Source organism: Ursus maritimus, assembly GCF_017311325.1.
Source record: "Ursus maritimus isolate PB19 chromosome X unlocalized genomic scaffold, ASM1731132v1 scaffold_X1, whole genome shotgun sequence".
Classification (NCBI taxonomy): domain Eukaryota; kingdom Metazoa; phylum Chordata; class Mammalia; order Carnivora; family Ursidae; genus Ursus; species Ursus maritimus.
In genome coordinates, this window is record NW_024423319.1 from 40321311 (window position 1) to 40346660 (window position 25350).

The window sequence follows — 25350 nt, forward strand, 5'->3', positions numbered from 1 at the left end:
GGGATCAGGACTAGAGCTGAGGGCAGATGCTTCACCGACTGAGCCACCCAGGTGCCCAGAGCTGGTGGTTGTTATGAGGAAAAGCTTCCAAAGAAAAGTTCCGAACATAATCATGCTTGGAGACATCATATCTGAAATAATTTAACAGGACAAACTGCGGAGTCAGACAACCCAGAAGATCAGAGACAGTAGAGTCCATCTCAGCCCAGTAGAATCCCAAAATAATAAAACCACTACCAACAACAGTATCAACCCCCACCATGTAGGGGGCACTTACTAGGTGCCTGGCACCATCTTCAGTACTCGACGTGCATTATCTCATTTATTCCTCATGGCAAATACAAACTATCATTCAAATTTGTTTGAAAGGGTCAGGTAATAATGATAGCTACTATTTATTGAGCTCTTACCATCTGCTAGGCACTAAGTGTTTTAAATCCACTATTGAATTAGTCAAATGCTTACTAGGCACTAGAAAATGGGCTCAGCCTTCCCAATTCATTTTTAAGGCTTAATTCAGGCATCACCTCTTCCAGGAAGCCTTCCTTGACCTTTCCAATTTTTAGGTACGCCTGCCCTGTGTTCCTTCCATCACCACCCCCATCACCACCCCGTGCTTCCATCTATCACACCTTTTATCTTGTAAATCTCTCTCTCCCCCCTCCTCCCTTACTTCCTCTCCCCGCCCCCAACTCCAGAAAAAAACACTGTAGATATTAGGATGCAATAATATATGACCTCCATGAAATAGTTCCATACAGGGGGGCTAAGATAAAAGTTGTTCTCGGCTGGCAGAATTGTGGCTGAATTTTGAGGCTTCTTCATACCATCCTGCAACAACAGTTTTCTAAATTAATCCTGTATTATTTTAATGATACAAGTATTTAATTTTTATAAGTACAGCATACTAATTTTTTGGCAAATGATAACACTACAAAGTCCCTCTCCTTTACTCCTTTGCCCCCACACCTAATCCCACCCCCTCCTTAGAGATCACCACCATCAACAGTTTAGCTAGAATCCTTCCACAGGGGGATATATTTTAATTTCAGTGAGAGAAAAATGTATCTATTCTGAATAGAGCAAATCCCAGTTGTAATAGAGGGATGGAAACCAAGCTATAGTAAAATAAATCAGTATTTGAAGTATATCGAGAAAAAATAGAGATTCTTGAGTACCAGGGCTTTATATTACTACTTCCGCTGCTGCTTTTTAAAAATTATTAAAATGGTAACCATCTATTGAGCTCTATGGCAGAAAAGTAAAGTGGTCCTCAGGTGACATTAAGAAACCTGATATAATGGGACGCCTGGGTGGCTCAGTCCGTTAAGTGTCTGCCTTATGGCAGCTCAGGTTATGATTCCAGGGTCCTGGGATGGAGCCCCACTTTGGGCTCTCTGCTCAGCGGCAGAGTCTGCTTCTCCTTCTCACTCACCCTCTGTTCTCTCTCTCTCTCAAATAAAAAAAATCTTTTAAAAAAACTTTTAAAAAGAAACCTGATACAAGTACCCATTCACACACCCTTCTTATACAAATCCTTCTCACTCATATACAACCGTATTCCATCATCCCCCACACACATGCACACGCACAATATCCACAACAGGCAAAGCTCCAGATAGAAGTAAACACACAATCACAAAGACTGAAATACCCTACATATGTAGGATCTTACTTTTGTTTTCTTGTTAACTCTATCCCATTCATATCGGTTCTTAGTTCGTGCTTGCTTAACACTCGCATATAAATTTGCACCTCGTCCTTTTTGCGTATAAAAAACTGAAAGTAAGAAGGGATGGACATTGAGTTCATCGGGTCCAGCTCCCTATCTGCAAACAGAGGTGTCTATTTGAGACCTCTGTCTAAGTTCTACTTGATGGTCCTTAAGGGCACTTTAAAATTTCCTCCACTTGCTCATCTCCATATTTTATTTCCAGTTGGTCAAGCAACAAATATGTATTGAGCATCAACCATGCCCAAGCACTGTGCTAAGAAAGTTTGTGGTTGGGAACAGAATAGCTCCTGAACCTGGCTGCCTATAAAAATCACCCGGGGTGGGGGGCGCCTGGGTGGCTCACTCAGTTAAGCGTCAGATTCTTGATTTCAGCTCAGGTCACAATCTCAGGGTTGTGAGATGGAGCCCCGCCACAGTCTCCACTCTGGGCAAGGAGCCTGCTTAGGATTCTCTCTCTCCCTCTCCCTCCGCCCCTCCCTGCCCCTCTCTCAAAAAAAAATATCTGGGGACCTATTACAATTATAAACCCCTGGTCCCCACTTCAGACCTACTGAATCTGAATCCTTGTGGTTGGGGTCTGTAATGGGCTGTATTGTGTCCTCCCCTCAATCCAAAATGTTGAAGTCTTAACCCCCCAATACCTCCTAATGTGACCATATTTGGAGATGGGGGTCTTTGAAGAGGTAATTTAGTTACAATGAGTTCATTAAGGGGAGCCCTAATCCAGTATGACTGATGTCCTTATAAGACAAGGAAATTTGGATCTGGACACATACAGAGGAAAGACCATACAAAGACACAGGGAGAAGATGGCCATGTACAAGGCAAGGAGGGGGCCTCACAACGCCTTGATCTCAGACTTTCTAGCCTCCGGAACTGCGAGAAAATACATTTCTGTCATTCTCTTCCACTTGCCAGCTGTGTAACCTTGGAAAATTAATTCCATTTCTCTCAGAGCTATAAAACAAGGCCACCTCATAGGTTTGCTATGAGGGATAAATGGAAAATGGCTGTAAAGACCCAGCACAGTAGCTCGCATGTAGTCGAGGCTCATTCGTATTAGCTGTTGTTTTAACATTACAAGGTGGTTGGTCTAGAGCAAGGATTCTTAAAAATTCAGAGGATAAAGAAACTTCAGTGGAAAATGTTACATCTCCATTTTCAGCAACCTTTAACTAAAATTCAGATTTCCTTCAATTACAAATGCAGAGAACAGACCACAGTGGTATTAGCAGCACCTGTGACTTTGTCGCTGGCGGCAATCAGTTTTAGGTCATGTTACTGTCATTACAGGTGCCCTTAAATACTTTTCACTCTCATCATTATTTTGAAGTTACCATGGTTATCGTAGCCCCATCTAGATCTTGGTATTTACTACACGAATAACAAGCACTTACATAACTACATCACAACTTCCTATTTTTGATCTTTGCACAACAATGTAAGGTTTTACTTATTTATTTATTTATTTGAGAGAGAGGGAGAGAGAGAGAGCACTAGCGGGGTGAGGGGCCTAGGGAGAAGCAGACTCCCCGCTGAGCAGGGAGCCAGATGCGGGGCTCGATCCCAGAACTCTGAGATCATGACGAGCCGGAGGCAGACACTTTACCCACTGAGCCACCCAGGCACCCCGGATAATGGCATAACGGTGTAAATGATTTCCTTTGTAATCCTACATATTCTATTTTATGTATCTAAAGATACTGTTCTGAGAAGGGGTCCACAGGCTTCACTATACCGTCAAAGGAGTCCTTTGCACAAATACATTTAAGAACCCTTGATTTAGGTTTTAAAACCCCTGCTGGCTACAACAGTCTACAAATCTGTGATAAACAATTGTGAAAAGTTTCAGGAAGGATAATCGGCTTTCTCCAGCAAAGAAAGTGAACAAAATTGAATTTTGAGGGTAGGGAAAGGGGATTGCCTGAAAATCACTGTTTGTGTGCCTTAACTTGAATCTAGCTAGACTGCAAATGCCTAGATATGCTGGATAACCTCTCTGTGCCTCAGTTTCCCCATCTCTTAAGTGAGGATGATGGTAGTATCTAAATTGCAGGATCGTTGTGATAAATGAAGCCGGATGGTGCCGCGTAAAGCACTTAGCACAGTGCCTGGCACATGGGAGGTGATCAAAAATTCAACTATTGAAGTATTAATTATTATACCAGATTTGCCAATATCTTTCCTGGCTCTCTACAGTACAAATACAAATCTTTAAATATGTTAGTAAATCATTGATGGAACGTTTTTTCTCGGTGCAATCTTCTAAAAAAACAGCTGTTATACTTTGTAAATGTTTGATAAACCCATCATTACAAAGTCACCTAATTGTTAAAGCCACAAGCTTCCAAGTCAGAAAGCTGTGGTGGGCTCAAATTCGAACGCCTGGCTTAGGATGTGTGTGACATGAGAGCTTCTTTAACTTTCCCAAAGCCCATTTCATCACCATAACTATAGTACCTGCTTCACGAGATTTTCTTGAGGCTTAAATGAGATTATTAATGTAAAGTGCCTAGCATGGGACGCCTGGGTGGCTCAGTCCATTGAGCGTCTGCTGATCCCAGGGTCCTGGGATCCAGGGGGCAGCGGGGCGGGCTCCTTGATCAGCAGGGAGCCTGCTTCTCCTTCTGCCTGCCACTCCCCCTGCTTGTGCTCTCTCTCTCTCTCTGACAAATAACTAAAATCTTTAAAAAAAAAATAGGAAAAGCTTTAAAAAAAATAAAGTGCCCTGCACAAGCAGCAACTCAATAAATGATACCTACCCTTTTTAAAAAAAGAATTTATCTGAGAGAGAGAGAGCACAAGCAGGGGAGAAGCAGAGTTAGAGGAGCAGCAGAGGGGGAGGAGGACCAGAGGGGGAGAGGGAAAGAATTGCAAGCAGACTCTGTGCTGAGCGCGGAGCCTGCCCCATGCGGGGCTCCTTCTCATGACCCTGAGATCATGACCTGAGCTGAAACCAAGAATCAAACTCTTAACCCTTAACCAACTAAGCCACCCAGGCACCCCCCGTGCTTTTTCTTAAGAGTTGCCAAATGCATGGCAAACTTGGGAAGTGAGAGGATCCCCTTCATGTCTCACAGGAGCCCCTCTAAGACCTGGTCCCCCCTCCTTTTCCAGCCTCACCTCTCACTATTCCATCTCTCATCTTGTTCTCCCAGGACACCAACCTTCTTTGTAATCCACACCCGTTGGGACAGCATCCCCGCCGCCTCTATTCTCTGCTCTCTCCACCTAGATTGTCCCTCCCTCTTTCCAGAGCTGACACCTCCACGCTTCCACGGCACTTGCTCCCACCACACACCAGGCCTCCATCATCACTGCCCATTTGTACTGTTCTTATCTGTCGACGTATCTGTTTTGCCAGGAGGCCATGAGTCCTCTGAGGGCCTGGGCTATGTCTTATTTACCTCGGAATCTCCACTAACACGGCATCCAGCACGGTCAGGTGCAGAGCAAGTTGACTCTTGAATGACCCCGTCTGAGAAGGAGATGCCTCTTATATTCCCTTTCTGCTCCACCCAGGAAGCCACCACCAGCTCTGTGTAGAAGTGCACCCCCCTCTGCTTGCTGGGTTTTTGCAAGAGCATTTTGCAGCTTGGAGAATCAAGCTCTGGGGAGGCTTCACAGAGGGGAGCCTAGGGGGTCCTGCCCAGTCAGCCCTCCCATGGAGGTATACTATGTGTCAATACAAGATGGACTTGTATGCAAACACACGGTAGCTTTCTGACTCTCTCTCTCTGAACTACCCAGATTTTTCTATATCTAAGTTATATTTGCTCTTGATCGGCCTGGATATAGTATGCAAAGCTGCACTGAATTATTAACAACACTGCTCGAGAGCAAGGACTACAACAAGGGAAATGTCAAGGGGACAAAATCTTGAGTTTAATGGTGCCAAATGCCAAGAAGGAAATACTTCCACCAGGGCCTCGTCCCAAGGTTATGCACAAAGATAAGAAGACTCAGGCAAGTAAAGAAGCAAAAGGCCCCAGCAGTTCTCAAAACACAACTTAAGTAAACATTTATGGAGCTAATATATTTTGTTATAATGTTTAACATAAAATAATTATAAACAAGGGGGGAAATCATAAACACTGTAATTAAAAAACAATTCAGTAGGCTATAAGTCTGCACAATGCATATGAAATTTCATATTCTACTACCTCCTCTGGCTTTTACCCAAGAACATTAAAAAAAAAGACAAGGAAGAAGAAAAGGGGGGAAATTAAAGCATCTAAAGGCTTTTGAGAGACCAAACTGAACCTTCAGCCGGCTGTGAAAGCCTAGGGACCATGGTCTCAATTCTTCCCGGCTGGTCAGTGACCTCCAAAAGCCTCTTTCATCTCTGATCCTGGGATCTTGTCGGGAGCTAGAGATACAGCTTGTTTCTGGTTTTCTGACCCCCACGGCAGAGAGAGCACGGCCCTCCCTCCCTCCATTTCCGCAAGTTGTGGGGGCCCCCATACAAGACCCACAGGGCCCTGGGAACCGGACTTAGTTGGCTGCCCTTTGCTCCTAGTCACAGGGCGGCTGCTTGTGGCACCCCGAGGGAATTTCGAATGTATGGAAAACCCAATCTGCAGGGACTCGGGCAAGTGAAGCTCCACTAGAAAGAGGGTGGCTCTGGCCCTGACTGGCGTCCGGGTGTCAGGTCAGTCATGGGGGCCCCTTTTCGTGTAAAGGATCTGCCTCCGTTTTCCTCCCGCTCTCAGAACCAATGCAGTGTGGATTCCGCTAGGAGGCACCTCTGTGGTCTCCCGGAGATTGAACTCTGTGACCGAGGCAGGGAATGTTCCAGGTCTGAAACACAAGATGGCAGTATACGCTGCTCTATGGCGAGGGCCACGAGCTTCCTGTGAAGGGGAAAAAAAAAAAAAAACGAGCCGGAGGGGGGTGGGGAGTGCTGACTGAAACTGAAATCCACTTGAGTTTTATGTGAAAACTGAACATCATGAATATTTGGAATTTTTTTTTCGGGAGCCAATAATTGTTGAATCCTCCACATTTCGGAGTATTCCAATTCCCCGAGGCCTGAGGCACCCGGAAAGCCTCCGCTTGCACATCCCCACAGCGCGCAAAGCCCGCGGGGTCTGACCCAAGGAACCAGCCTGCCTCGCTCTCCGCGGAGCTGACCTTTGACCTTTCCTTAGCCCCACGATCACCCTCTTCTCAGAGCCGAGAGCCCCTCGGCTCGCACTTTCACGCCACCCCCGTGCCCACGAGCATTTCCTCACCACAGCTCTCGAAAGGGTGAGGACAGAGACCAACTAAGGTGGCAGGCGGGGATCGGAAAAAGGGGGGCAGCAAGCTTGGAGAAGTAGGGGAAAATAAGTGAAGCGAGGAGAAAGGGTCAGACCGGAGGAGAGAGCGGGGGTGCTGAGGCGAGGCACGCGCGGGGGGAAATCGAGGGGGGGAAATGAAGGGGGCAGAAAGAAAACGAGGGAAGAAGACGGGGAATGGGGGAGAAGTGGGGGAATGGGGGAGAAGACGCGGAATGGGGGAGAAGTGGGGGAATGGGGGAGAAGACGCCGAATGGGGGAGAAGACGCGGAATGGGGGAGCAGACCGGGAATGGGGGAGAAATGGGTGAATGGGGGAGAAGACGGGGAATGGGGGAGAAGTGGGGGAATGGGGGAGAAGACGGAAAATGGGGAAGAAGTGGGGGAATGGGGGAGAAGACACGGAATGGGGGAGAAGTGGGGGAATGGGGGAGAAGACGCCGAATGGGGGAGAAGACGGGGAATGGAGAAGACGCGGAATGGGGGAGAAGAGGAGGAATGGGGAGAAGACGGGGAATGCGGGAGAAGTGGAGGGATGGGGGAGAAGATGGAAAATGGGGGAGAAGTGGGGGAATGGGGGAGAAGACGCCGAATGGGGGAGAAGATGGGGAATGGGGGAGAAGACGCCGAATGGGGGAGAAGACGAGGAATTGGGGAGAAGATGGAAAATGAGGGAGAAGATGGGGAATGGGGGAGAAGATGGAAAATGGGGGAGAAGATGGGGAATGGGGGAGAAGATGGGGAATGAGGGAGAAGACGCGGAATGAGGGAGAAGTGGGGGAATGGGGAGAAGACGGGGAATGGGAGAGAAGTGGGGGAATGGGGGAGAAGACGCGGAATGGGAAGAAGAGGGGGAATAGGGGAGAAGATGGGGAATGCGGGAGAAGTGGGGGAATGGGGGAGAAGAAGGAAAATGGGGAAGAAGTGGGGGAATGGGGGAGAAGAAGGAAAATGGGGAAGAAGTGGGGGAATGGGGGAGAAGAAGGAAAATGGGGAAGAAGTGGGGGAATGGGGGAATAGGGGAGAGGATGGGGGCATGGGGAGAAGTGGGGGAATGGGGGAGAAGAGCGGGGAACTGAGGAAATGCAGAGAAAAGAAAAAAGAAATAAGGAAAGGGGGGCAAAAAAGAAAAGGAAGAGGAGCGGAAATGGGTAAAGAAAGAAACACCGAAAAGAAAGAAAATGAAAGAAAGGTTAAAGAGTGGAGGAGAAGCGCCGAGAGACGGAAGGGCAAAGGGAGACGCGAGCCCAGGGAGGGAGAGGGGGCAAGGCAGCGGGAAGCCGCCCGGGGAGCTGGCATTCCCGGAAGCCCGGGCAGAGATCGCCTCAGATGGGGTTCAGGGAAGAGAGGAGAGCGCGGGTGGGGGAGAGAGGGGAAGATCAGTGAGAAGAAGGGGCCAGAAACCGAGGCGAGTTTGAGCGTGCTTCCGTGAGTTTGGTTTCAGGCATTCCCCGGGCACCGCGAGAGCGTGCCGGGCGCTCTCAGACTCCCCGCGGGGGCAACCGCTCGCTCTCCGCAGACCCCCCGAAACCGGCTGGTGGCGGAGCGGCGGTTTAAGGCAGCGACGAGACGGGCTCGCGCGGGCTGCGTCTCTCCTGCAGGGGGACCCGTCCTCGGTGGGACGCGGAACATCTGCCCTCCCGCGGAGCTCGAGACCGGGGTGGCGCGGCGTCCCCGGCCGGCCGCAAGTAGATTTCTGACGGAGGATGCGCCCTGAGCCGCCAGAGAGCCCGAGCGGCGGCGCCGGGCGCGCGGACGGGGGGAGAGCCGGGCCGGGTTCCCGGGAGCGCGGGCGAGGGTGCGAGCGGCCGTGTGGGTGCGAGGGTGCGGGCGGTGGGGGCGGGGGCTGGGGGGGCAGGACCCAGGCGGCCTCCGGGGAAGCTGCGGAGGACCGTTCTCCGCCGGCCCCCCTGGGGTAATTTACATGCTGTCACAGCCCTGTGCTGACTCCTGGGCGTGCAGCTCGCTTACTCGCTCACTCGCTTCCTTGCTCCCTCGCTCCCTCGCTCCCTCGCTCACTCGCTCTCGGCTCCTGCCACCGCTCAGCCGGCACAGCCCAGGGGAGCCCGAGAGCGGGAGAGCCAGCGGGCCGGGGAGGGAGGGAGCAAAGGAGGGAGGGAGCGAGGGCGCGCCCCGGCTCTCCCTCTGCCCTGCTGCCCGCCCTTCCTGCTGCCACAGGTCCGCCGAGCCCCGCTCACACTTGGGAAACTTGGGACTGCGCTAGGGCCGCGTGTGGCACCTAGGGGGGCGGGGGCAGCCCCAGCCTCTAGAGGAGGGGGAGGAGGAGGAGGAGGAAGAGGAGGAAGTGAGCCCGAAGGATCCGCTCGGAGCTGTTTGTCCAGCTGTTTCTATTCGCACCCAGAGCAGCACAGCCAGGAGGGGGCCGAGCAGAGGGTGGCTGGCTTTAGGCACTAATTTCCAACTCTTCTCACAGCTTGTGTTTTCCAGACACCCTGGAGTCCCCTCAGGCCAGCCCGGCGGGCGCGCACCTGCCAGCCGACCCTGACCTCGAGGGCCAAGCGGCCCCCGAGCCTGAGAAGATGGCCCAGCCCAAGACCGACTGCCGCTCACCTGTCGGTCTCGACTGCTGCAACTGCTGCCTGGACCTGGCCCACCGGAGTGGGCTCCAGCGCGACAGCAGCGGAGAGAACAACAACCCGGGCAGCCCTACCGTGAGCAACTTTCGGCAGCTGCAGGAGAAGCTAATCTTTGAGAACCTCAACACCGACAAGCTCAACAGCATAATGCGGCAGGATTCGCTAGAGCCCGTGCTGCGGGACCCCTGCTACCTGATCAATGAGGGCATCTGCAACCGCAACATCGACCAGACCATGCTCTCCATCCTGCTCTTCTTCCACAGGTGGGTGGCTGGGCATACGGGTGGGCACGCGGTCCCGGCTGGCGCTGGCCTCTGCTGGACCCTCACCTCTGACGTAAGGGGCGACCGGGTCGTTCACAGGGGAGGGGGGAGCACTGGGGAGGCGGGGCTCCGGGTGGCCGCGACCTGACTCGGACCCTTGGGCTACCTGGAGTCCGGTGGGGCAGAGGGGAGGCCCAGCAGGTGGGAGCCCTATTTTAAAGGGTGCCCGCGGAGACTTGCCTAGGGAGATCTGGAGTCCTGGAGGTGGGCAGAGCCCTAGATTGGTTTGGGGGTAGCCAGCGGCACCCCGTCCTCAAATGCGCACATTTCTGCCACCGTTTTGGAGATTCTGCTGCGGGATGCTCCCGGGATCCGAGTTGCACCCTTTTCAGAAGCCCATTTCTAAATGTGCAAACTAGGACTGAAATTGCAAGGGTTTTTAAATTACTTAGTGGCCCTGACTGACAGCGAGGGCAAGCAAAATGTCAAGACAAATTAAGCTGCTGCTGGTGTGGGGGAGGGCTAAGAATAAGAAAAATTACACATGTGTGAGAATTTTTTGAGACTCTGGTTGGGGGTACCCCCACCTCCTCCATGGATCATGGCCTTCAACTTCCAGTGATGGCTAAAAGCAGCCCCAGAGAGAACATCCTGGGACTGGTGGGTGGATGAACCGCTGTTTCCACAGGCCTGTGTTGGAGTGCGGGTCAGACTTTCTAGAAATCCTATTGAAGGGCAAGGAAGGGAGGGGGAGGGGAGAAACACAATGGGAAGACCCAAGGTGGCTGCTGTCCTCCAGTCCAAGACATTCTGGTAAGAGCTAGTCTTGGTAGCGGGGAGACAACTGAGGCAGTTTTGAGGCAGGGGAAGCAGGAAACCCAGCCCTGGGGTTGGTATTAGAACCATCAGGACAGGACGCTGGGGCAGGGGGGATGCGCGCACTCGCGCGCGCGCGTGTGTGTGTGTGTGTGTGTGTGTGTGTGTGTGTGTGTAAGCAGGCATGTATAGGGGTGGATCTTATTCTCTCTTAACAACAAAGGTTATGTAAGAGAAGGAGAACCTCGCTGTGGGAGACCAGGGTTGTGGTACTAGTTATGGCTCTATCTCCGTGTGTGAACCTGAGCAAGTTCCCTGATCTTTCTGGTCTCTTAAGGTTCCTTGTAGTTCTGAGATCTCAGGTCGCAGGTGGTGTATTGGGCCAACGTAATAAGTAATTTTGAGCACCCAGAGGATATTTGAATCATTGGGTGGCTCTGTGAAGCACACATAGGAAATTGTCAAAGCAATCCCATTGGCAGGAACTGCCCTCAGTTGGTGCTAAGGCCAGGTTTGCCTCCACAGCCCCACAAGCAGGGCTGCTGACTTCGTTAGCATTATCATAACAAGTTGTATTTCTCAAGCATTTTCCAGGCCATCAAAGCCCTTTCTCGTTAATTGTTTCACGTGAGGCGGCAATTGTCTCAAAGAAACCAAGCCAGATACGGAACAGGTTTCCAGGGAATCTTCGTTTCTGGTGGAAGATTACAAGTGTATTCACACCACAGACGCCACAGCCCCTGCCCAGCTAAAGCCCTAACAGGCTCCTAACAATCCCGCTCCAAAGGGTAGGAGAGTGGTGGAGGGGGAGGGGTGACAGAAACACCTGGAAAGAGCGCCTGTAGCATTTGTATTCTTTCAATGGGGGAGAGAAACTGCCTCAAAATGGCCTTGCTGAAGTATAAGAGGGAACGCTTCCTCTTCCTCGGCTCTGGTTCCTAAGTCCAAGACCTAGGACTGTCAGCCTAGGTGAGCGAGGTGTAAGGCTGAGAGCCTGAGATCAGTGTTGGCTTGTGCCACACCTTGGGATGCTTTCTGGTTGTCTGGGTTTCTTGAATGGAAAAACCTCCTACGTCACCTACTACCATGGACACCTGCTTGTTGATGCTTGGTTCTTGGCAAAGCCTGAAAATACTATGGGTTGGGGCTGGGGGCGCTGAGGGCATTGGTTGAGGGAGCAGGGCGAATGGTTGAGAAGGTGTACCTGAATACTGTGCCTCCTGGAATCAGAGCAACTCAGTGTCCCAAACAGCTGAGCAACAAACCAGCAAGCCCTCAGGCTTCCGTGAGGCTGGGCAGTGACAGGGTCCTGTGGTAACAGCCCTAAAGTTCTAGAAGGATGAAGCATTGTCTCATTTTCCTTGACCTTTCCTAGGACCTTAGAGATTGGAGATTCTGAATGTGGTTTAGATTTTGCCCAGAATGACATGCTCCTTAGCAACATAGGAGACCGTTATTGCTGGGCAGCCTTCTCCAAAGTGAAAATTTCCTCTTTCTTACTTCATTTATTCCCTGGGCATCTGTCTTCAAAACTCAGCCATCCCTTTTACTTCGGTTCCATTTAATGATTTGATATTTCAAATTACTGCCTGGGTGTCCTTTTCCTTTAATTTGTTGACTTTCAAGGCTGCCTCTTCTAGAAAAGTTACTCTCTCGCCTCTCTGCCTGCAGCCCACTCTTCTGCTGCCAGGGCTCCTGTTTTCTAGGGAGGAAGGGCGGGGCACATTCTTCATTTCTATCTGGTTTGTCTACTTTGACCTGCCCCTGCTCCTGGCTTAGTTCTTGGAATCCTTGGAACACAAGAGTGTAAGCAATTTGAGGGTAGGACCGTGTTTTACACTCACTTAGTTTTCCCTAGGCTTCTTGTTAGACAGCCAGTACGCAATAACTGTTGTTGTTGTTTTTTTTTTAACCAGATGACTGCTTAATTATTGGTGTGGTCCTCTGTAAAGATTTTACAACTTTAAACTAGTCTTGGAAAATCCTTCTTAATATTTAAGTATGATTTCTGTTGTTTGAGCTACATGCATTTACTTCTAGCCTGGTAGAAGTCCTGATGGACGGTGCTGTGTATATACCTACGAATCAATGGTAATGGGCAAGCAGCTTGTTGGTATATAAAGGTCCCTCTAAAATACTGGGTAAAGTGAAGATATGTTTTATTTTTTTTTAAGATTTTATTTATTTATTTAGATTGAAAGAGAGAGAGCACGCGCACAAGCGGGGAGGAGAGGCAGAGGGAGAAGCAGACTCCCTGCTGAGCAGGGAGCCTGATGTGGGACTGGATCCCAGGACCCTGAGATCATGACCTGAGCCAAAGGCAAATGCATAACTGACTGAGCCACCCAGGTGCCCCAGGGGAAGATGTGTTTTAAATACCATCCCTTAGGGGCGCCTGGGTGGCTCAGTCGGTTAAGCGGCTGCCTTGAGCTCAGGTCATGATCTCAGGGTCCTGGGATGGAGCCCCACATCCTCAGAGTTCCCTGCTCAGCGGGGAGCCTGCTTCTCCCTCTCCCTCTGACCCTCCCCCCCCTCGTGCTTTCTCTCTCTCTCTCAAATAAATAAATAAAATCTTCAAAATAAATAAATAAATACCATCCCTTCAATCTCGTGTTAGGTAACTAACAACAGATTAATAGCTAACATTTATTGAGCGTTTACAATATGTACTAAGCATTCTATCTGCATAATCTCACTTAATACTTACAGCAACCCAATGAAATGGGTACTGTTGTCACCCTTCTTTATTTTATAATAAAGGAAATTGAGGCTTGGGAAAATTAAGTAACTTGCCTGATGCCTCACAACAAAGAGCAAAGCCAAAACTCCGCCTAAGATCAATCAGACAGTAAAGAATTGTCTGCGAAGAAAGAGTTGTTAAGCAGAGGTAAATATTAGCCCAGAAACTAATCAAGTGGTTAAAATGTCCTTACTAGGTAGGGTGACCGACCCTCCAGTCTGGGGAAAGAAGACTTTCAATGTTCAAACCAGGACAGTCCCAGGGAAACTGGGATGGTTGGTCACCCTTTTATTCAGGGACACTGCCTTATCATTTGAATATGCTTCTAAAACTGGAAAACTTAGGAGGCAGATAGAATATACTGGGCAAACAGCTAAAATTTCCAATTTGAATGTAGCCTATGAGGGGCACCTGGCTGGCTCAGCCAATAGAACATGCAACTCTTGATCTCAGGGTCATGAGTTCAAGCCCCACACTGGGCATGGAGCCTACTTTAAAAAAATGTAAAAAAAAAAATAAAATAAAATATGGAGTACCCAGGCAGCTCAGTCAGTTAAGCATCTGACTCTTGATTTCAGCTCCATTCATGATCTCAGGATCCTGAGACGGAGCCTCATGTCGGGCGCCGAGTTGGGCATGGAGCCTGCTTGAGATTCTCTCTTCCCCTCTCCCTCTCCCTCTGGCCCTCCTCCTGCTCCTCCTCTCTGTCTCTTTCTCAAATAAATTAATCTTTTAAAAAATTAAAATAAAATAAATGTAGCCCATAAAAAAACTTGCAAAGTTGACATGTGAGGGGCCTTAATTCTCTGATCAGTAAGGTGTAGCGAGCTGGAACGAGAGCTTTTGCCAGTCTGTTATTGTCACTGATGTTGTAACCTCAAATATAGTTCTAAGATTTTATCCAAAGCGTCTCAATCAGCTCTGTTCTGCCTGTGGCCCCCAAGCGCACCTGCCTGGTGTGGCCTGAAACACTCTGAATTAGAGTTTGCTTCCGGCTCTAAAAGTCCTCATTGTCTTCCTTTAACCTTCTAGCTGGCAACAACTGGTTCCCTCACTTAGATGCTCAGAAAATAATAATAGCAAAAATGTCGAATTGCTTTGCGTGTGCTAGTTCCTTTAACTTTCCTATTGAGTTGATATATAGCAGCAAGGGGAAAGATAGAGATTCAGAGATCAGGTTTCCCAGAAAAATTCGTATACAAATTATTTGGGCTTGGGGCGCCTGGGTGGCACAGCGGTTAAGCGTCTGCCTTCGGCTCAGGGCGTGATCCCGGCGTTATGGGATCGAGCCCCACATCAGGCTCCTCCGCTATGAGCCTGCTTCTTCCTCTCCCACTCCCCCTGCTGTGTTCCCTCTCTCGCTGGCTGTCTCTATCTCTGTCGGATAAATAAATAAAATCTTTAAAAAAAAAAAAAAACAAATTATTTGGGCTTCTCTAAGGGAGTCTTAGAATGAATGATTTTGTAAGTGTATGTTCCTGCATTTGACCTCTGAGGGCGTAGCCACTTACATGGTGTGATTTGAGGCGCAAAACGACTCTCCTACCCGCCTGCTGTAGTGTCTAAAGTCATACTCTAAGATCCAGTTCGACATCTGTGTACCATGTAAAACCCCTCTTTCATGGCACCAGTGGTATGCAGACCACACCGTGAGAAACCCCGAATTCGAGATTGCAGCCCTTTGTCAACTAATTTGCCATTTGATTTTGAGGATGGAGGGGTTTTTTTCCTGTAGTGAGGTTTTGGATTTCTATGTGGTTAAGCCTGTCATTCTTTGCCTTTGTGATTTTTTTCGCTTTTGGTATCAAGCTTCGAAAGTCCTTCCCTTGCCCAAGGTAATTTAAAATAACTATTTCCTGAGCCCCTAGTGGTCTGACAAAGAATAAGCACTCTTGGATTAAGACACATTCCCTGTTAACATGACAAATGCATCTGCGAACTTAACTGTCATGGGTTGGATGCCTCATGAGAATCTTGACATGTAAGAAATTGTCTCTTTCTTGAGGCATGGATGTGAATTTCATGTGCTAAGAGGCTTTTGCTGGTATAGGTATATAATATACATAAATCATATGCATATATGATATATAGGTGTTTTATGTACGTATATGAAGTATGTAAGTAATATATACGTATATAGCCGAAAAACGTATATAACATAAAATTTGCCATTCTAACCACTTTGAAGCAGCCGGTTCAGTGGTATTAAGTACATTTGCGAGCTTGTGCAACCCTCCATCTCCAGAACTCTGTCATCGCTCCAACAGAACTCTGTACGTATTGAACACTGACTCCCCATCCTCCCTTCCCCGCAGCGCCAGGTAACCTCTATTCTACTTTCTGTCTCTATGAATTTGCCAGCTCTAGGGATTTTTTGTAAGTAGAACCATGCATTGTGTGGCCTTTTGGGTCTGGATTCCTTGACTTAGTATAAGGTTTTCAAGGTTCACCCACGTTGTGGCACGTGACAGTACTTCATTCCTTCTTAATGACTGAATAATATTCCATTGTGTGGATCAACCACATTTTGTTGAACCACTCATCCATCCACGGACACATGGGTCACTTCCACCTGTTGGCTGTGGTGGAAAATGCTGCCATGCACGCTGGCATACACGCATCTTTTTGAGTCCCTGTCTCTTTGGGGAGAACACCCCCTCCCCCAGTCAGCTGCTAGGGCTGGTGATTACAATGAAAAGAAAGCTAAAAAGTTTAACGAAGTGATGGAAAGAGAAGTTTTTGTAGGGGAAATGATGGGCTTTCTGGATGCTCATGAATCCAGGCTGGCAAAGGTTTTAGGGTGCCCCTTTCATGAATGGCCAGGGCCTACCATACCTTTTAGCCACATGTGACATTATTACTTATCATTGACTACTTTGTGTGGATTTATTTATCAGACCTTCTTTCAAGAAGGCAACTCACTGGGAGTAGGGTTCTATGGGAATGACACGCGGGAAGGCCAAGTTTGGAGAAGGGAGGTAGAGAGGCAAGGCTGGCATCCATGGAAGGCCCACTGCAGCATGGGGCTCTGGGCAGCATGAGAGCTGGAGAGGTGTAGCTAGCAGGTTTGTGCTCTTAAAGAAAAATGGTAGGGGGTGCACCTGGATGGCTCGGTCGGTTAAGCATCTGCCTTTGGCTCAGGTCATGACCCCAGGGTCCTGGGATCGAGCCCCGAGTCAGGCTCCCTGCTCAGTAGGGAGTCTGCTTCTCCCTCTCCCTCTCCCTCTGCCCCTTCCCCCTTGTTTGTGCACGTGCTCTCTCTCTCTCTCTCCAATAAATAAGATCTTTTAAAGAAAAAGAAAGGAAGGAAGGAAGGGAGGGAGGGAAGGAGGGAGGGAGGGAGGGAGGAAGGAAGGAAATGGTAAGAACAGAGCATGAATTTTACCAGGAATGGACACATGTGAGCCCACACCTCAGAAAAGAACTCTTCCCAGGGTGACCTTATTTTCCCTCCCTGCCTGAAGAGAAGGTTAACACTCCTGCTCGTATTTGCACTTCCAGATAAACTAACAAGCTCTCAATTCCAGGTAGAGTGTTGGCTCCTTTCCAGGACAGGTCCTGAAGGCCAGGGAGTCTGGGTAAATGGAGATAGATGAGTCTGGCCAAGGCTGCCAGGGTCTCCCATCCTCTGAGTGATGGAGCCCAGCAGAGCACTTGCCCCCACCTTGTGGGCTGGTGGAGGCGAGCAAGGCTAGCCCTGTCTATCCGCACCTGGTGGTGGCCGTTGTGCTGTGTTTGCTCATCACGATGCTGCTCCTACCTGAACTTTCTCCTCTTATGTAAGGCATCCCTCAAGATAACTACAAAGCCATAATCTGCCATGGCTGGCTGGGTTTACATAATAAATTGGTTGGTGTCATGCAATCGCCTCTCGAGCCCTGGAGAAGCCAACGTGCTGAGTGGGACTGAAGCTTGGGCCCATTTAGTGGAGCACTCTGTGTGCTCTGTGCACTCAAGGGAAGGCATTCCATGACCACAGGGGTCAAAAAGACGAAATTTCCCTTTTAGATGAAGACAGCAATAATGGCCCAGGACATGTTGTGCTGTTCCAATGTCTGCAATAATGGGACAAGGGTTAGGGCTTCGCTGTAAGACCACAGCTTTGGCAGAGCGGGCCTTCCATAGAACCCTGTGGGCTAATGGAATCTGCGTGAGGTCCAGAAGGCTAGATCCTAGCCTCAAAGCAGATTCCATGAGGAGTCATGGCAGGGGCTTAGGGCAGCCACTGTCTACCATGCCGACACTGAGCTGGATGAAGGAGTTGGGCTGGGAATAAGATAGGGGTCTGGGAGAGTAGACAGCAAGTTTCCCAAATGCTAATCGAGGCAGGAGGAAATCTTATCAGTGAGCAAGGCAAATTCACTTGTACCTTCTAGCTGGAGGTCCCTGCCCCAAAGTGGCTGTTACCCTTTTGGAAATAGTGTAAGTGGGGTGAGATCCCAGCCAGCATGGGAGACCAAATGGGAAGCTTCCCACGGCACAGACACTAGCCCAAGGAGAAACAAGAGCTGGAAGCAGGCTTGGTCAGTGATGCCCCAGGCACACTGTCAGCCTTCCTCTCTTGGAAGCCACTTTCCTCAAATAGGCCCGGCCTGAAGTCGGGGCCCTGCCTGTGGACAGAACCCCACAGGGACCTTCCCCATCCTTCCTCGAAGGAAGAATTTACTCACGAAATAGCCTTGGGTATTCAACCCACTTCCTCTTGTCTTCTCTTCAGGGGAGATGGAGAGCAGCTGCTCACAGCTTAGGGGTCTGGCTGGGATTCCCGTCAGAGCGGTCTAGACCGTTGGTTGGCTACGCCTGCTATCCTTGAGGAAGAAGGGGGTGAGAAGAAGGGAAGTGGTTCCAGCGGCTCTTTCCTTGCTTACCCACCCCCCCTCCCACCCTCCCTCACCTTGCTTAGCCTCACTCCCAGACTAGGCTGGGCCTAGGCCAGCCTGAGGGCCCTGACTCATTATCTCGCATAGTGCCTTATGTAACAGAGCCAGGTTACTGAGGCATCAAGCTTCTGCTTGTTCAGTGGCAGGCTTCCCTGGGGCCAGACATTCAGAAGCCTGCTGGGGGTCTACAGAGCTCATCCTATTTCCAAAGGAAAAGCCTGCTCTCCCTATGGTGTCAGGAAAGCAGTGTGCTTAGAGGCAAGTACCAGGTTGCAAAGGTGATCCCCCCTGAAGCCCCCACACTCAGCAGCACATGTAAGCAGGCAGGTGAACTGCTGTGGGCGTCGCGTGATTTGGGGCATTTGGCGGGGCAGGGGGTGGAGGGTAGGGAGGGCGACTTCTTCTATCACCCAATCCTACATTGCTAAAGAGACAACCTGGTGCATCTGGAGGGGCCCCAGGACAGGTCTTAGAAGTCCCTGTTCCTTTTGTATTTGCTTGTTGGTTCAGGGACTGCTCTGGGACCCCACACAGAATAGTTTACTACAAGCTGGGGGAGCCGTTTAAAAGAAGGTCAATTCCCAGCCCATTCTCCATGAAGCCTCAAAGTCCCCAGGCTGGCCTGAATTCACAAGGACTCTTAGCTTTCTTTCTTCCTGTCCTATTCAGAAAATTACATTACCTGGCTTGGTGCAACCAAGCCCCCAGCAAAGTCAGGCTTATTGAATTCTCTGACATATTTCTCTAGTAAGTTCATTTGACTATCTACAACACAGAATAGGCCAATCAATCTAATATTCCCTTGGCTCCAAGTTTGTGACTAAACCGAGAGTTCCTCTTCTGCTCTTCCCTTGTCTTTGCCTGAGCCCATCCCACTGTGCTGCCAGTGGGTAAATGGCTCACAGGCTGAGGGTAGTTGGGGACACTGTTCTCTGGTTAGAGAAAAAGAGGAAGAAACAGGGAAACAAAGTAAAAAGAAAAGTGGTGTGGAAATTACCAGCAGACATGGTTGTAACCAAAGCTCAGACTCCGGAATCCTTAGACAGGCTTAAGACCATCATCTCAGGGCTCAGGAGAGCTGGGCCCTGGAAGTACCCCAGATCCCAGCCAGAATCCAGTCAATATTGGGGAGCCTGAGGTGAAGGTACAGAATTTCCCTTTCTTGAGACCCCCCCCTCTCCTGGGCTTTGAGCCCCTCGCTTCTCCTTATCCCCCTGCCCTTCTAGTTCAGAGTCCATTGCTGTAAAAAAAAAAAGAAGAGGAAAGAAAGAAAGAAAGAAAGAAAGAAAGAAAGAAAGAAAGAAAGAAAGAAAGGGAAAGAAAGAAAGACTAAGAAAAAGCTCTGCTCTGTCTGAAGGCAACATAGTCTGCCTACCCAGGTGCACAGAGAAATGAATGATGGCAGCCCCTCACTGGGCCTTGGACTGAGTGACCAAGTGCTTTAGTCAATCAGGCCATCATTTATTGACCAAGGGCCCACTGTTGATCGAGCACCCACTGTGGATTTATTGAGTGCCTACCCTACTTAGCACTGAAGAAGACAGGCAAGGTGGCAGGGGCCAGGATGGGGCCTGGGGAGCTAAGAGTGTAGCTGGAGGGGTGGAGAAGCTGTCCCCAAGGCTAGCGGGGGACAAAGCAGTTCCACTAAGGCAACCGCAGGCCCGGCTAGGGACTCCTGCTCCTTGCGGGAAAGGCCTTAAGCTTGCTGCGCCCTGGGTCCGCAGGGCTGGAGCTTGGGCGGTGCCAAAGCAAACTAGGAAGGGAGAGTCTCTCTAGGCTGTGGCTTCCAGCAGGGCCATAAGAATGGGTTGGCTTTGGCATGGTGGGAAGCAGCTGCAGGGCTCTCTGGTTGGGACAGGGGAGGGGATCCTTGCCAGTGGAGCAGGGATCATGGGTAGGAAGGGGCTGGCCTGGAGTGGGGACAGCAGCCAAGAACACTTTCTATTCTTCCTGGACTGAAAGCCGGAGTCACCAAGCTTCAGGAACCAGAGGAGGGCCCACTCTGGCCCTCCTCTCATTGCTCCTCTTTGACTCCGGGCAAGCTGGCCTCTAGTACCCTCGGGGACCTGGGCTAGCCCTGGGTAGGTGAAGGCTTTTGGGGCCTGGGAGCAGGAAGGCGCACCTCTCTTTTCTGCCTGGAGAAAGCTTATGGGAACCAGGTGGGTTGAGCTTGGGAGGGCAGTCGAGGGTGGGCACCAGAGGAGCCTGGGGGGCAGGTGGCTTCATGTCTCAGCACCCCTGGCCTTCATCTCCACCAGGCCCCTCCTGAGGTGGATCACATATCCAGGGACAAGTCAAGGTGCTGCCATGAGAATATATACACGATTTGCCCATGTGTCTTTGGACAAAAGTTGCTGGCAGCCCTGTAGGAGGCCATTTTAGCTTTGTTTGCACCTTGCTCAGATCCTTCTTTCCCAGATGCCCTACCAGTGAAGGCCCTGGGGTAATGCGAAGGAAGGAGGGAAGCATCAAGCTGATAGGAGAAGGAGCTGGGGGAGCAAAAGGAGCCAGCCTCAAGTCACCTGGGGAAGGAAGTCACCTGACCAGAGCAGCACTCCGCCCTTGCTTTCTGGGACCCTCTCCCCCAGCTAGTACGCTGGGCACTCACACTCATACCCTTTCCCATCAGTGCTCTGGGGAATTCACATTTAAACTCATGAACAGATTCAGTCAACAAAACATATTTCTTGCACACCTTCCCTGGGCCAGGCTCAGTGTTAGGCACTGGGAATCGAACAGGAAACTCAGAAGAGATGCAGTCACAGCCATCATGGAATAATCAGCAGAGTGCGAGAGATAGACATTAACCAGTCACACTAATGAAGGTACCAATTACAAACTGGGTAAGAGGGAAAAGGAACAAGCTTCTGTCAGAGAGTTTAACGAAGGCCCAGAAAAGGCTACCTGAGGAAGTGATACCTGAGCTGAGGGGCTGCATCTCTAATATTGAAATCATCAGCCCCAGTGTAGTTCTAATCGGCAGACCCAGGCCAAAGGAGACATTTTTAGGCCGAGGACTTGCGAAGGCGCCCCTGGAGTTGTACCGTGAGGTAGCTCCTCACACCCTCGGAAACATCTCTAGGCCATGAGTGGCTGTCAGGTCCAAACGAGGGGGACTAACAGCATTCTGACAAGAGGAAGAGATGAGTTGGAAGCCCACGGGGCGACTAGTACTTAATGTCATCCTTTGCTAAAAATAGTCCATGACAGTATGGAAATGTGTAAAGGCTGGTCCTGGGGACCGGTGATAAAGTGGGTATAGCCTGTGGGGAGAAAAATTTGGTTTTGTAAATTATTTACTGTAAAGAAAAAAGAAAGGGGAGGGTCGTCTGGCTTTTCCTTTCTCTTTGTGGGCCTCCTTCTGAGTTATGAATGCTTCTCATTGTACAGAGGCAGTGGGACACAGAGCTTCAGGCTGCACTCCTTTCTGGAGCCCGAGGTGTAAATTTTCTGGGCTGCAAATGTCAGATATTCATCCAGGCTGAAAAACAACCTGAATGCAGAAGGAAAGGGAGGCTACACCTCGGAGAGGGGCAAAGTTGATCAAGGGACTCCAAACAGCTTTCATTTTTGAGAGTGGCTGGTCCCACCATAACAGCAAGGCGAGTGACAGCTGAGAGTCAGCGTGATCCAAGGGATTCTAATTGTGAAGGGTCCAGATAAGGCCAACAAGACTTATTTAGCCCGCAGGAGATAAACCTGGGACTTCAGGGGGCTATGGGGCCAGGCTAATGGAACAAAGATGATTGATCTAAGAGGAGTTTAAGGGTGGAGTGGAGGGTGGTGAAGAGAGAGAGGTTGATCTTCAAATATAAGAGAAGTCACAACTCAGAGATGGTGACTAGCTGCTTCCAAACCACACGAGGAACAAAACAAGAGGAAACAGGCCTCTACTGTAGCATGAAGAACTGAGATTAGATAATAGGAAGAACTTCCTGACGACAAGCATTCAGAGAAGCTAAATAAAAGTACCGTGGTGTGTTCTAATAATGTGTAAATGTGGGGAAGGTGCTGACCGTAGAAATAAAGAACTGGGTAAAGGTGTAGAGGGGCGGTTATAAGGACCAAGGACAGGAAGGGACAGACAGGCAAAGGAGGCAGAAGCAGGTGCTCCTAAGTCAGAACAGAGTGCATGTGTGGTATATGAAAGTATTTTCACAAAAATACTTTCATAATAAAAATGTGAAATCTCCACTGGTGCTCAGTCATTAAAGCCGGCATGCACTCTTCTGGGCCTGGAATGGGGTGGGGGAATGGACTCAAGAACTGTCAGGGTAGCTTCCTGCGTCCTACAGCCTTCTCAAATTAGCCTCGGTGGGGTACCCATCTTCCACAGGCTAACAGTTTGGGGGAGAACTCCTGTGCCAGGGGCATCAGAGGAACACTGCCCACCCCAGCTACTTGTGGAGGAAGAGGATTCCTCTTTCCACGCACATGAGGAAGATTAGACGTGAGGGATACAGCAGCAACCAACAAACCAGGCAGGATCCCTGTGGCAGGAAACTTACAATCTGGTGGCAGAGACAGACATTAAATAATAATTACATAAATAACTGTACCATTACAATTGATCGTACTGAAGGAAAGGTGCAGGAAGCCATGAGAACACAAGCTAAGGGGGCTTCCGCTAGGATTAGGAGATCTGCAGAAAGAAGCCACCTCGTTAAAACCCTGGGCACCTCATGTACCCCTCGGTGAGCTAGTCTTACCCCAAATCAGTATCGAGGGAAGGCAGAACGGCCCCAGTCACTAAGATGCCCTAAGATATGGATAGTGGAGTCTGTCCGGCTCACTGAGGCCTTTGTGTAGTCGCAAACCCCCAAGGACATTTTCTCGTTCCGAGATCAAGCAGCCTTGATTTAGGTAGAGTGATTCTCTAAGGGCCATAATAGTCTAGCAGCTGAAAATCAGGATCAGGAAGGCTTTGAAGAGCTCACTCGCCAGATGAACAGGATGAAGGTCAGTGAAGAGAATAAAGAACTAATGCACTGAAAATGACACTTGAAATTGGCCCCCAGAAATACCGGCTCTCCAAAATGCTGTCTTTACTCTCCTATTCAAATGTGGGAGACTTTGCTAGTATATTCTAGTATTTGCAGCGATGTGTGCCCAGGGCTGTTGGATCTCGGGGAGCCAGGATCCTAGAGAAGCAGAGTCCTCCTCTGCTTTTCCCTGTCCCTCTACCAGAGGAGTGGGAGGTGCTGGCCCTTGTAGGGAGCTGGGATGGTGTTCTCCCTCCCCTGCCCCCCCCAAAAGACCCTGGAGGGGCCACCAAGAAGCAGAGAAAGACATTAGCCACTGTGTGCTCATGAAGTACAGGGGCTTCACATCTGATAAACTACCATTGACAGACTCTTTGACCTTGACAAGTGACTTCCCTGGACCTCAGTTTTCTCATCTAAAGAATGGGGCGAGTGTGGTTGGAAAGGTTCAGTGAGAGGATGCTCCCAGGAAGCCTTCAGTAAAGGGAAGCCAGCCTTCATTACCTTAGGCAAGTCTTACATGGAACCAGAACAACGCGTCCTCTGCCTTGCCTTGCCTTGCCTCTCACCAGTCCTCGTGGGGACCCTTCCCCTTGCTCCATCAGTCTCACGCCCTCTCCTGCCCAGAGCCAGCTAACACCTGCAGCCCAGTCTGGCAGGCTTTCTCCCGCTTGCTCTCTGAACTTTCTTCATTCACACTCAGGTATAAATGACTGAGAAGGCTTTTGGCTTTCCTCCTTCAGAGGGAGGGGCGTGTGGGTGGGCAGGGCAAGCTGCCGGGAGCCTGGAAATTTGTACCAGAGATCAAAACCTACGAAGCTTGAGGGCACTCTACAGGTATTGCTAGCAAAAGAAGAAGGGTTTCAGAAGGCAGTGAAGCTGGGGACTGCCTCTTCAAGACCCCAAGCGTCCCCCTTCCCAGGGTCGGGGGCCAGCACCTTCTGCTTCTACACACATCTTAGAGACCCGGAGGCTCAGAAGGAGCAGGGCTTTCGCAGCCCTTTGGTCCAATCCCCTCCCATTACAGGTGAGGAAACTGAGGTCCAGAAGAGGCTGTGTACCTGCCCCCAAACCAACAGCCAATTAGTGACCAGCTGAAAAGAGAAACCATATCTCCTGATTCTCTGACCCAATGGTCTTCTGACTTCTCGTCTCTAGACGGCTGTGCACATCCCATCCCAGTAGGTACACAGTATCTCCATGCCAGGAGACCAGCTTTGGGTCCACCTGATGCCAAAAACGGTGTTTTTTTATTTGATTTTATTTAACAGAATTGACCAGTGGTTTGGGTGTTATGGAGTCCCAGCCCTGGAATCCTGCTTCTGCTCAGGCTGGGGCTGTATGCCACAGCCACAGTCATGCAAGGGGGACAGAAAGGCCTGCTGTTCGGCTCGGAAAAGAAATCAGTTGCTGAAACATTGGTCTTTTTGAAAGTTCCAACCACAGGGGCTGGCTGGCAGAGCCGCCGTCTGGGCTCCCCCGGAGGATCCGGCCCTCCCCTTCAGTCTGGGAGTTAGTTTAGGAAGCTGGCCCGGCCTCTGCAGGAGATCCGGAGGGCAGTGCTCACCCCAGGAGCTCCAGCCTTCCCTCAGAGCCTAGCAGCCCCCAAGGCACTCAGGGCCGGGAACTTCCTCCTGCCTCCGCAGCCTAGCCAGCCCAGGCTGGCCCTGAGACTCCCTGAGCACTTTTCTTTTGAGACTGAGGAAGACTTTCCAGTTGCTCCTGCCCTAGCCCAGCAGCTACAGAGAGAGCAATTGAGAGAGATACGGAAGGAAAGGGAGAGAAGGAGGAAGGAAAGGAGGGAGGGGGAGAGAGAGCGAGCGAGAGAGAAGAGGAACCAACCCCAGCCAGGCAATCGAGGCTTTCCTGGGCAGTGGCGAGATGAAGGGGGAAAGGCTAGAGGAGCCCCAGCTCGTGGAGGAGCCCCAGCTTGGGGAGGACCCTGAACTCGTGGAGGAGGCACAGTTCCTGGAGGAGCTACAGCTCGAGGTGGTGGAAAGTGGGTCAGATTTAGATCCAGAAGATCTGGGTTCCAGTCCCGACTTTGCCACCAATCTGA

The 25350-nt window shown here is 50.2% G+C and overlaps 1 protein-coding gene across 1 annotated transcript in view; it reads left to right on the forward strand.

Annotated features, from left to right (window-relative positions):
* The first annotated feature begins 9447 nt into the window (after nucleotides 1–9447).
* Nucleotides 9448–25350, forward strand: part of TSC22D3 (TSC22 domain family member 3) — a 61093-nt gene continuing 45190 nt past the window's right edge. Inside the window, exon 1 of the mRNA XM_040629367.1 lies at nucleotides 9448–9873. Within this exon, the coding sequence (XP_040485301.1) occupies nucleotides 9554–9873 (320 nt within the window). The 5' untranslated portion in view covers nucleotides 9448–9553. The remainder of the gene's footprint in view (nucleotides 9874–25350) is intronic.